At 36.0% G+C, this 14,295-nt stretch overlaps 1 protein-coding gene across 1 annotated transcript in view; it reads right to left on the reverse strand.

The window, feature by feature from the left end:
* Positions 1–14,295, reverse strand: part of LOC115223118 (phosphatidylinositide phosphatase SAC2-like) — a 612,947-nt gene that overhangs the window by 302,519 nt on the left and 296,133 nt on the right. Inside the window, 1 exon segment of the mRNA XM_036512108.1 lies at positions 10,447–10,524. Coding sequence (XP_036368001.1) covers positions 10,447–10,524 — 78 coding nt within the window.

Consider the following 14,295-nt stretch of genomic DNA (forward strand, 5'->3'; position numbering starts at 1 on the left):
AGCATGCACGTGTGTGCGTGTGCGTGTGTGTGAGCATGCACGTGTGTGCGTGTGTGAGCATGCACGTGTGTGTGTGTGTGTGAGCATGCACGTGTGTGCATGTGTGTGTGTGAGCATGCACGTGTGTGTGTGTGTAAGCATGCACGTGTGTGCATGTGTGTGTGTGTGAGCATGTACGTGTGTGCGTCTGTGTGTGTGTGTGTGAGCAGCACGTGTGTGTGTGTGAGCATGCACGTGTGTGCGTGTGTGTGTGTGAGCATGCACGTGTGTGTGAGCATGCACGTGTGTGTGTGTGTGTGTGTATTATATGTAATGGACAAATAATTATGGGTGTAGGCTGTAGGGTCTCTTCTGGAGCTCAAGAACACAACACACATCCCAGTCCAGGAATTGAACTCACTACATCATGATTGTAAGCCTGACACTCAAATCACTGAGCCATGTACCTTCACACACACACACACACACACATGTAAATACACACACATGCAATTATGCATAAACGTGTAAATATATATATATTTACTTCCTGCATATACTTTATATGCACTTGTGACAAGTTGTGGTGCACCTGAGCACTGTATACAATAATTTCATTATTATTATTATATTTCTGCACCGACATCCGAAACTCAGAGTTTTATTATGGCAACCGAATAATTGTCACATATTATATAAGGTTGTCCCAAAAGTTCGTAGAAAGTCTTGGAAAATAATGGTCTTTATTTTGAGGAATAATTTTTGTTGTTTTTGTTAGTACTTGGCGAGTAAAAATTCAATTTTCGCAAGTGTTTACGAACTTTTGGGACAACCTAATATTACAGATAAATTCCTCTATTTACAAAATATTGAGGTCTCATTCATTCTTTTATTGTCATACCATTACTATTAACACACGCAAACACACAGAAATGAGGAAATGAAAATGAAAAGAGCGATCAGAGTACAATGTCAGTGTGACCTCCGATAACAATGGCTGAGACAAACCTCAGAACAAACAATGCAGAAAGAAAGATGATTAAGCATTACCAATCAGCAGTTCCATATTCCAACAGGTAAAAAAAAAAAAAATTACATTGGAAAAAAAAAACAAAAAAAAACCAAAAAAGAAAACATATAAATTACAAGAAAAATGAAAATTTAAAAAAGAGTTAAATTTTGAAATGGAATTTCTCAGGAAATTCTCACCGATGCTGTTTGCAATATTCTAAGATAAACCATTCATTTCTGAATGGTGTCTGCTAAAATAAAATGGAAACTGACATATTTGGTGCAGTGATCCAAGAAATTTTAATTAACACTGGCACCAACGTACCTAATGTGTTGAGAACAGAATGGTTAATTAATTAACTTTACAGCTATAGTAATGAGAAATATGATTCTTGTAATATGGTGAATTTCAAAACATGCTGACCGATGCCATTACTTGCAGAATTGTGCTGTGCAGGATGTGAAAGCATTTCGTTTGATAATGTACTGTATCTGTCAAAAAAGCCACCATAAGGAGGGCAGGGTCAAGTAGTTATGGTAGGGGTCAACTGGTTATGATAGGGGTCAATTATTTACAGACCATTCTTTTATTCTTTTCTTTGTTTCAGTCATTTGACTACAGTCATGATGGAGCACTGCCGTTAGCTGAATAAATTGGCCCCAGGACTTATTCTTTGTAAGCCTAGTACTTATTCTATCGCTAAGTTACGGAGACGTAAACACACCAGTATCGGTTGTCAAGCGATGATGGGGGCACAAACACAGACACACAAACATATACATATGTATATATACAATGGGCTTCTTTTCAGTTTCCATCTACTAAATCCATTCACAAGGCTTTGGTCTGCCTGTGGCTATAGTAGAAGACACTTGCCCAAGATGCCATGCAATGGGACTGAACCCAGAACCATGTGGTTTCTAAGCAAGCTACTTACCACACAACCACTCCAACTTGTATACTTCTAGATAGAGCCTGCTTAGTCAACATCCATCTTATGTAGTACCCTCTGGAGGAGAAGGAACTAGCCATTGCCACCACCACTACCATCCATATTACAGTTATTGTCACATTGTTATGTTACCAGTAAACAGCCCTTGAAGTTTTGAAACACAGTAACAGAGCATACAGACTTCCAGTTCACAGGTGACACAACAAAATCATTTCAATATTACACATACATCAATATTATATATATATATATATATATATATGAATACATATAATATATATATATATGCATATATAATATACATATACATATATATATATATATATATATGCATATATATATATATACATATACATATATATTATTATATATATATATATACATATATCTATATACATATATATAGATAACAGAGCATACAGACTTCCAGTTCACAGGTGACACAACAAAATCATTTCAATATTACATACATCAATATATATATATATATATATATATATATATATATATGATACATATATATATATCATAATATCGGTTTTTTTGACTATTTATTACATTATATTGATTATCTTTCCTAAAATAGTGGTTTTGTCTCATAATCTTTTATATATATATATATATATATATATATATATACACACACAAACACACATATAATATATATGCATGTATAAGTGCGCATATATTTATATATATATATCATAGCATACATAATATAATATATTAGACACACACACACACACACATGATAAAAATAATACAATGAAGAAATGTGATTTAAGGTGTTGAGTGTGAAACACAGAATATTTTCATGAGGAGGAGAGACTCTGATTCCGTGTGAAACAAATTCTCCATTGTCTGACTGCCAGATATGACAGTTATGTTGAGGAATAATGTCATTACATTTGATATCTTGGATTCATTCAGTCTCATCCTCTGCTGCAACGATTAAAAATGGCTGAGTGGCAGGCAGCTTTAGAGATTTCATTTGGAAACGGTGAGTGGTGAGTAAAGAATAGCTAATGTACATTCATTGCCACAGGCTGTTACTGTGAATCTAATTGTTCCTTGATCTATCAGTCTATCCTCAAGATATATATATATATATATATCATCATCATCATCATCATCATCATCGTTTACGTCCATTCTCCATGCTAGCATGGGTTGGATGGTTCAACCGGGGATCTGGGAAGCCAGAAGGCTGCACCAGGCTCCAGTCTTATCTGGTAATGTTTCAACAGCTGGATGCCCTTCCTAATGCCAACCACTCCATGAGTGTAGTGGGTGATTTTTACATGCCACCTGCACAGGTGCCAGGTGAGGCTGGCAACAGCCACGGTCAGATTGGTGCATTTTACATGCCACCGGCACGGAAGCCAGACGAGGCGCCACTGGCATCGGCCACGATTCAGATGGTGCTTTTTACGTGCCACCGGCACGGAAGCCAGTCGAGGCCTAGTGGTTAGGATATTCAGCTCACAATCATAAGGCCATGAGTTCAATTCTTGGTGATACCTTGTGTTCTTGAGCAAGACACTTTATTTCACATTGTTCCAGTCCATTCAGCTAGCAAAAATGAGTTGTACCTGTGTTTCGAAGGGCCAATCTTATCACATTTTGTGTCACACCAAATATCCCTAAGAACTACATTAAGGGTACCTGTGTCTGTGGAGCGCTCAGCCACTCACATGATAATTTCCCAGTCAAGCTGTTCCATCAGTCAGATCAACTGGAACTCTCCCCGTTGTAACAGACACAATGCCAGTTTGTTCCTGACCATCACTACTTTACAACTGGTGATGGTTTGTTTATGTCCCTATCACTTAGTGTTCCAGTGAAAGAATGGGTGTTAGATCATCATCATCATCATCATCAGGAAATAAATCCTGGGGTCAATTTCTTCGAATAAAACCCACTTCAAGATAGTGCACCAGCTTGGCCACAGTCCAATGGCTGACAGAAGTAAACGTTAAAGATGTCTCTCTACCTATGGATGTGAGTCATGGCTCTTGGAATTTGAACCTGCAAATTTCTCATGCAAAGAAAAACAAAAGCCCCAAATAAAGAAATAAAATTTGTTCCATTAAAATAGAAACTAAAACCAAAGCAATTTGGTGTTGTTTAGCCCTGGGTCAGCCTTGACTGAGTCAACATTTCAGTGTCAACCACTCTGTTTTTGAAAGAATTTGTAAGACTACAACAGCTAAGGGACCCTTCTATTATTTCAAAAGGAACGTGTTGAGGAAATTTTGACTGCTATTTCTTACAAGTTGAGAGAAGGGTCATGTAGAGGTATCCTTGTCAGTTGCTGTACAACAAGGCAGAACTCATATGTCAGGTTAACCTACAGAAAACTGGTAAAGTTTTGGTGATTCCTTCACTATGTAGTCATACTTACAAAGACTTATTCTTTGTAAGCCTCGTATTTATTCTATCGGTATCTTTGCCAAACTGCTAAGTTACGGGGATGCAAAGACACCACCAACGGTTGTCAAGCGATGTTGGGGGGACAAACACAAACACACAAACATATACACACACATATATGTAATATATATATATATATATATATATATATATATATATATATACCGGAGTAAACACATAAATGTGAAACAAGGTGGAAAAAAGAGTACTCAAATACCAGTGGTAGAGTAATATGCTTTATTTAAAGCAGCAGAAAATTCAACAAAACCTGTTACTCTGAGTTTCATGTTCCCGTTCGTCGGACAGTTTTTGCTAGAAAAAACTGTCCGATGAATGGGAACGTGAAACTCAGAGTAACAGGTTTTGTTGAATTTTCTGCTGCTTTAAATAAAGTATATATATATATATATATATATACATACACATATATACGACGGGCTTCCTTCAGTTTCCATCTACCAAATCCACTCACAAGGCTTTGGTCGGCCCGAGGCTATAGTAGAAGACACTTGCCCAAGGTGCCACGCAGTTGGAATGAACCCAGAACCATATGGTTGGTAAGCAAGCTACTTACCACACAGCCACTCCTGCACCTAAAAGATCTGCCAAAATTATAAATAACGGGGAAAAATATACCATGATAAAATTTATTTTACCAATGGAAATTCTTATTTAAAGACAATTGTTTGATAAACAAGTGTATATCATTTATAGATGTTTATCAGATGCTTATCAAGCTGCGAAACAATTATCATTGAATAAAAGTTTCCAGTGGTGAAATGAATTTTATCATAATATATTTCTCTCGTTATTTATAATTTTATACACTGTTTTTCTTTTATATCGTACAATATATTGTATGTGTTTTGTAGACTGATACATTAAGGCACCTTCTTTTTTTTTAATGAGTAGCACTGGATGAGCTGAATCCATATACTGTGACTTAAATTTATATATATATATATATGTATATATATATATATATATATATATATCCGTTCGTGTCCGTTGCCAGCCTCGCCTGGCCCCCGTGCCGGTGACACGTAAAAGCACCATCCGTTCGTGGCCGTTTGCCAGCTCTGTCTGGCCCCCATGTCGGTGGCACGTAAAAGCACCATCCGTTCGGGTCTGTTGCCAGCCTCGCCTGGCCCCCGTGCCTGTGACACGTAAAAGCACCATCCGTTCGTGGCCGTTTGCCAGCTCTGTCTGGCCCCCATGTCAGTGGCACGTAAAAGCACCATCCATTCGGGTCCGTTGCCAGCCTCGCCTGGCCCCCGTGTCGGTGGCACGTAAAAGCACCATCTGTTCGGGTCCGTTGCCAGCTCTGTCTGGCACCTGTGCGGGTGGCACGTAAAAAGCACCCACTACACTCACGGAGTGGTTGGCGTTAAGAAGGGCATCCAGCCGTAGAAACACTGCCAGATCTGACTGGGCCTGATGAAGCCTTCCAGCTTCACAGACCCCAGTTGAACCGTCCAACCCATGCTAGCATGGAAACAGACGCTAAATGATGATGATGATGATATTTATATGAAGCATGACCTTCGAATGTTGGGCCTCACAGAGGCAATGACAAAAGACTGAAACCTCTGGAGGTATGCAGTGACTGAGAAGACCTGGCAAATAAAGTGAGTCCACAGCTGTAACCTACACCAGTGTCGCGTAATCAGCCCACTCAAAAGTACTTTGGATTGTAGGGTACATGCTGTGTTTGAGGAGACCTATTGAGTCAAGTACATCAACATGAAAATCAAAATCAAATCAAATTAAAATTGTAGTTGTGACCCCCATGCTGGTAGTACATAAAAAGCACCATCCGAACGTGGCTGATGCCGGTGCCGCTTTGACTGGCTTCCGTGCTGGTGGCACGTAAAAAGCATGATCCGATTGTGGTCATTACCAGCTCCTCTCGCCCCAGTGCCAGTGGCACATAAAAAGCACCCACTACACTCTTGAAGTGGTTGGCGTTAGGAAGGTCATCCAGCTGTGGAAACACTGCTAGATCAGATTGGGGCCTGGCGCAGCCTCCTGGCTTCCCAGACCTCAGTCAAACTATCCAACACATGCCAGCATGGAGAGTGGACGTTAAACGATGGTGATGATGATGATGATGATGATGATGATGATGGGATGTAAATTTAAGAGGCAAGGATCCAAGTGTAGGAAGTAAATAAACTCTGAGCAGTCTGTAGAAGATGTAAAAACCAATTTTCAGGAACGACAGTATTTTGTGAGATTTTTTTTTTTGTTCCATATCGAAGTTTGATAAGATGTAAAAAGTTATTTTATAATTAATGAGTAGCAACTGGCGATGCTGCGTATGCAAATAAAAATCCAAATTGAGGGAATGGAACTGGTGAAACCCAGGCTACATGGGTCTCCTAGCAAGCAAGGGTTACTCTGCAAGTTACTCATTGGGCCGAAGATACCTTAGTAAAATAAAGGTGACCCTGTCTTCAATGGATCCCAAGTTAACTTGCATCATTACATACTCTCTTTTACTCTTTTACTTGTTTCAGTCATTTGAATGTGGCCATGCTGGAACACTGCCTTTAGTCGAGCAAATCGACCCCAGGACTTATTCTTTGTAAGCCTAGTACTTATTTTATCAGTCTCGGTTGCCCAACCGCTAAGTTACAGGGATAAAAACACACCAGCATCGGTTGTCAAGCGATGTTGGGGGTGACAAACAGAGACACACAAACATACACACACACACACACACATATATATATACATATATACGATGGGCTTCTTTCAGTTTCTGTCTATCAAATCCACTCACAAGGCTTTGGTTGGCCTGAGGCTATAATAGAAGACAGTTGCCCAAGGTGCCAAGCAGTGAGACTGAACCCAGAACCATGTCGTTGGCAAGCAAGCTACTTACCACACAGCAACTCCTACGCCTATATTTTTTTGTATATATGTAAAAAAACATGTATATTTTTTTGCTTGTCTTTACTCAGCAGCTGGACTTGTTGGTCAACAACTAATTCTTTCTGCTTTTCTACTAAAACACCATTCTACAACATCAATATTTCAGTGGCCAGCTTCATTAACCCTTTAGCATTTAAACTGGCCATATCCGGCCAAAAGTATTCTGCCTGTTTTATGTTCAAACTGGCCAAATCTGGTCTCTCACACCAACCCTACAATATCATCTTAAAAATTAACAACTACCTCATCAAAATCTCGTAACTACAAGATAATGCATGATTAATTCAAAACAATGTGGATAAAAAACCATTAGTTTTGGCAGAATAATGTGAACACTAAAGGGTTAAGTCCACCATAGGTCCATAGCCATGCTGCAGATTTTTGTGGAGTCCTTATCAGTTAATTACCAAAATTCCCTTTCTTATATTCTTAAGATAAAAATTACTACAACACACACATTGTTTTGTATTATGTCAGGTCTGTTACTTTAACATTTTCACTGCTTCATATGTACACACGCTTCTGTAACTCTGCCTCGCCTTTTCTCATATTAACCTTTTCCCAACTCAGAAAAGCTCCACCGAATAATTCTCCACAGGAACAATGTCACAGAGTCATGTGCAACACTCTTGAAAAAGCCTGCATGTTTGCGTTAATGTGTTTGCTGAATTAATTTATGGAATACGTGCTTAATGTCACTGAACTTTGAAAGATTTTGATATTAACGAAATTCTAAATCAATTACTCAACAGCCCAGCTTCCGCCAAATTGTGTCTTGAACGTAATGAAGCAAATTATTTATCAAACACTAACGAGAGATAATTGGTAGTTACTCAAACCATTTGGTAACATAACTAGGTGAGTTGACAATGACAACAGACACAAAAGTAAATTTTCAATGAGTAACATAAGTGTTATACAACAGTTCGTTATTATATATATATATAGCCTCCCTTCCTTGCCAATTGCCAATGGGGTGGTCACATCTACTGAGTAGCGGTCTTCTACAGTTGCACATCCATCTTTTCTTTTTATGTATGGATATCTGTGTGTACATACATATATACATGCATGCATGCATATGCGTGTATGTATGTATGTGTGTGTGTGTGTGTGTGTAGATAGATAGATAGATAGATAGATAGATAGATAGATAGATATAGATAGATAGATAGACAGATAGATAGATAGATATATAGATAGATAGGTAGATAGATAGATAGGTAGATAGATGGACAGATGGATAGATAGATAGATAGATAGATAGATAGATAGATAGATTGATAGATGGACAGATGGATAGATAGATAGATAGATATATAGATAGATAGATAGATAGATAGATAGATAGATAGATAGATGATAGATAGATAGATAGATAGATAGATAGATAGATAGATAGATAGATAGATAGATAGATACATAGATAGATAGATAGATAGATAGATGTGTATATGTAGGCATTCATAAGTAAGAAATCAGCTGCTGTAGAAATGAGCTACTTAGTGAATGTTAGCACACATACACACATGGATGTACACACACACTCTCACACACACACATACACACACTTAAACTGTATAATTTATGTCCAATGACCGCATGTTTAAAAGCAGTGGATTGGCAAAACCATTATAGCACCAAATAGATTATGTTGCAGTATTTGTTCCAATTCTCTCAGCACTAAGTTCAAATCTCACCCAGGATCTCACTTGGGGCAGCGGCCTTTTATTTAAAATGGCGGTGCCCCAGCATGGCCACAGCTCATGAGCTGAAACTAGAATCAATCAATCAATCATTAACTTTCATCCTTTCAGGGTCAATAAAAAAAAAAGGGAGAAGAAAAACCACCAACCACAGCAGGAGGGTGGATGGTCAGAACTGTCAGAATATCACACAGGATGTCTTGCAGTATTATAACAAAGAATTTGGTAAAATAACTTAGTTATCATTCAGCCAGTGTTAGGAACATAAATTGTGACTAAGGTTTGGTGGAAGATTTTAAGTCAAAACTTTTGAAACAAGACATTAGTGGTTTCAGCTGAGTTTGTATTGAAAGGGGTAAATTAAGCATTTGTTAACCCTTTGGTTGCCATATTTCTGTTGAGACGCTCTGTGTTTCTTTCAATTATTTCAAATATAACAAAGAATTTAGTAAAATAATTTAGTTATCAATAAGCTCGTGTTAGGAACATAAATTGTGACTAAGGTTTGGTGGAAGATTTTAATTCAAAACTTATGAAAACAAGACATTTGTACTTCAGAGCCAGAGCCAGTTTCAGCCAGGTGGGTATCAAAAGGGTTAAGAATTGTTTCTCTATTATATATTTTAACCATTTTGTTACCATATTGCTGTTGAGATGCTCTGTGTTTCTTTCATTTAATTTTAAAAAATATAACAAAGAATTTAGTAAAATAACTTGGTTATCATTCAGCTGGCGTTAGGAATATAAATTGTGACTAAGGTTTGGTGGAAGATTTTAATTCAAAACTTTTCAAAACAAGACATTAGTACTACAGAACCAGAGGTGGTTTCGGCTGGGTTTGTATTGAAAGGGATAAATTAAGCCTTTGGTTGCCATATTTCTGTTGAGACGCTCTGTGTTTCTTTCAATTATTTCAAATATAACAAAGAATTTAGTAAAATAATTTAGTTATCATTAAGCTCGTGTCAGGAACATAAATTGTTACTAAGGTTTGGTGGAAGATTTTAATTCAAAACTTATGAAAACAAGACATTTGTACTATAGAGTCAGAGGTGGTTTCAGGAGGGTTGATATCGAAAGGACTAAAAGAGTTTGCACAGACTCTGTAGTTTTTGCATGGGGTAAAGCATCTCTAATGCTTATTTTTCCTTTCATATTCTCCATATATTTCATGAAAAGTATGAAATATTTACATATGAAATATATAAATATATAAACAGATAGATAAATATTTGAAATGTGAGATATTACTTTTTCTTTTATGGCACAGCAATGTATCGCATTTTCCTATTTTTTAAAAATAAAATTGATTCATTCTGATGTGACAACAACCATCACCTCTAATATTCAATTCTGTTGACTTTTATATCTCGATAGCTAGCTGCAAGTAATGTGGAATAAAATATCAATTTTAAAGCAATACTCACCAGCAATATCTCATATCTCGGATGATATCTTTGATGCAGTCAGTTAAGATTGATACATTCTCGAATTTCATTCCACGGCTGAAAAGGGTAAGATTTTTTTTTTTTAAATACAGAATATTATCAAAAGTTAACATCTGTGTGTGAATGTATGTGTATGCCAGTGTGTTTGTGTGTGTGAATTTATATACATTTGCAGAGACTCATATATGTAATTTAGAGAGATATAATCGTTGATTAAATGATATTATCTATGTGATTGGAAAACAAAATCTCCCTCTAAATGTGTTTAAAATCAAAAAGCAAAAATAACAAAGGAGGCAATTATAAAATTATTAGATAATACAATTTTTGTTTTGAAAATGCAAACAATGGTGTTAGGAGTCAATGCTGCTTTGAAAGTCAACTGGTGAAAGCAACAGACATGTTTCAGTCTTGTTAGATCTCAACAGTGAAGCATATTCACATTGAGAGTATATTTCTACTCTGACTCAAGGCATCTGATGAGTGAGTTGTTGAATCAAGTCTATAAAACTTCAAGTAATGAGAGGGTGGATCAACTTGTTAATAAATACATATACAAGCAGAAATATATATATATATATATATATATATATATATATATATATATATATAGTAGTAGTAGTAACAGAAAAGAGGAATTTCGGTTGTCCCCACATGGTGGATTGTAATGTATATAAGAAAAATAAAAATGGAAAATATGCACACTTACATGGTTATAGTATAATTTTTAATGTATCGACCGTTTCGCAATCGCTATTCATGATACGTTTAATTTATATGAAAATATATTTTTTCATATAAATATATTTTTTCATATAAATTAAACATTGTATCATGAATAGCGATTGCGAAACCGGTCGATACATTAAAAATTATACTATAACCATGTAAGTGTGCGTATTTTCCGTTTTTATTTTTCTCACACACACACATATATATATATATATATATATATATATATATATATTCATGTCACTTGTTTCAGTCATAATTGGTAATTACTCAGTTGAAGAATTTTATGTCAAAAGAATTGAGCCCAGTATTTATTTTTTATTTTATTTTATTTATTTATTCATTTATTTATTTTTGTTAAGCCTGATACATATTTTTAAAATTTCTGGATGCTGCTGTCCTACGAAGATTTCCTATCTTGTCGTTAAAAGCATGAAATGGGTCCGTAAAACAATCAACAACTGATGATCGAGTTATCTGCTTTTGGTATTTGGTCCTGTACTTGTCTCTCGTGTGTTTATGCTTTTTTCACTCATTGGTGATGCCCTGTACTTAATGTGTATTTTTCATTTCTATACATATATATATATATATATATATATAATAATTATTTGAGGGAATATAAATCCAAACTTACAGGGAAAAAATACTAAATATACATTAAGTCATTAAATTATATATATATACACTACACTTTAACATAAGATACATGATATAGAATATATACAGAATATAAAGATAAAATCTATATAAATTTATCAAATAGCCAGCATGGAAAATCAATTAAGAAACAAAATTAATACAAAGTATATAATTTTTTCCCAAATATGAAATACATTATTATAGCAAGGGCTGTTACTATAAGTAACACCTCAGGCTGTAAAGGGACTCTAAAATCAAACTACTTCAATATATATAATATACATCTATATATATATATATACACACACACACAAACTACACTTTGATGTTTTGGATATGTGAATATATATGTGTGTTTATATATATATATATATATATATATATATCTGTAAATATAATATGTGACAATTATTCGGTAGCCATGATAAAACTCTGAGTTTTGGATGTCGGGGCAGAAACCCACACTGGCATCTCTTCAGTTATCATGCCATCGAAAAAAAATCACCCTATATATATATCATCATCATCATCATCATTTAACGTCCGCTTTCCATGCTAGCATGGGTTGGACGGTTCAACTGGGGTCTGGGGAGCTCGAAGGCTGCACCAGGCCAGTCAGATCTGGCAGTGTTTCTACAGCTGGATGCCCTTCCTAACGCCAACCACTCCGAGAGTGTAGTGGGTGATTTTATATATTAATCCAAACATGAACAAAGAGAAAATGCAACAATGCGAATACGTGGAATAAGTACAGTGCTATAGGACACTCAGGAAATGAAAGAAAGAAAGAGGATTTCATGTTTCAAACAGAGCACTTTGTCAGAAATATAGAAAAAAAGAAAAAGTCCAAAGAAGGGAAGACGGAGAAAGAAAATCACCAACGAGACACACACGGTCACATATTGATATATACAGAGTGATTCAAAAGTCTCCATACATACGAAAAATTCATTTCTTTTTATAAGAAACGGTTTATAAGATCCCCTAAATTTCCTGATCTGACCCCTCTTGATTTCCATCTTTGGGGGGCATTTGAAATGCATGGTGTATTGCAGAAAGATAAAAGACCTAAATAATTTAAAGGAATGCATCACCAACTACTTTGCACACGTATCACCAGGTGTGCTATTACGAGTTCACAATGAGTGGGGTCAAACATATTGCAATGTGTATTCAAAACAAGGGTAACCATATAGAGCCTGTTAAATAAAAAAAAATGTGCTCTTATAAACTGTTTCTTATAAAAAGATAAATTGTTCCTATGTACGGTCACTTTTCAATCACCCTGTATATACACTTTATTAAAACCGAAAAAATCTTCACAAACTTACTCGGAGTTTCATGTGACCATTTATACAAACACATACACACACATTTTCCAGGTCAGAAAAGTGGAAGGATTTTGATGGATTATTATTTAAATTATTGCTCTGACATGCACTCACCAATATAAAAGCTCAAAGGCTTATACAAGAGAGAGTTTCCCTTGGAGAAATGTGCCTGCAATGACGATATCTTACGACAAACACATTTGGCACAAACTGTTTTGGTGCATGTCCTCTGGCACTCAGCTGCATTCAGCTACATTCATTGTGGTTTACATCCTGACTGCAACCAGGGCAAATTGCATTACAATAAAGAAGGCCATAATTTTGCAGGAAAATTAATTATGTCTTGTGTATTTGCTGTTAATCTTTCAAACTCTATTCTATTAACATTTGATGCACCTGATTAGTTAATAAGCACACTTTGCTTGCATTAATTAGGGAATTTAATTAAAATATTTGGTGGATCCAACTTCAATAATGACATCACCATATTGAATGCATTTTGGTGTTTAGCCAGGGCGTTTAAAATCAGAATTATTCACAAAAGAAGGAAACAATTAGTAAAAAATAATAATTGGATTTGTGGAATGATTAAATTCCAAAATAATTTCTGATATTTAAAACATGGAAATTCAAAAACATTTTTCTATGTGGCCGTGTGGTAAGAAGCTTGCTTCCCAACTGCACACTTCTGGATTCAGTCTCACTGCATGACACCTTGGGCAAGTGTCTTCTACTATACCTTAGAGCAGGACAAAACCTTGTGAGTGGATTTGGTAGACGGAAACCAAAAGAAGCCTGTTCTATATGTGTGTGTCTGTGTAATAGTGTGTCTGTCTTTGTCCCCCACCAGCCCCACTGCTTGCCAACAAATGTTGGTGTGTTTATGTCCCTGTAACTTCGTGGTTCAGTAAAAGAGTCTGAAATTAAGTACAAAGCCTTGAAAAATTAAATACAGAGTTCAATTTATTTAATTAGAAAAATTCTCCACTGCAATGCCCCAGAATGGAGTCAGTCTAATGACTGGAAGGAGTAAGAAATGAAATTAAAAAGGTAGAAAGGTGGGATGCCTTACTGCAGAACCAAACCATATTTTGTACACAAGGCAGCTTCTTAGTGGAGTTCT

This window comes from Octopus sinensis, linkage group LG22 (genome assembly GCF_006345805.1).
Source record: "Octopus sinensis linkage group LG22, ASM634580v1, whole genome shotgun sequence".
Lineage (NCBI taxonomy): Eukaryota > Metazoa > Mollusca > Cephalopoda > Octopoda > Octopodidae > Octopus > Octopus sinensis.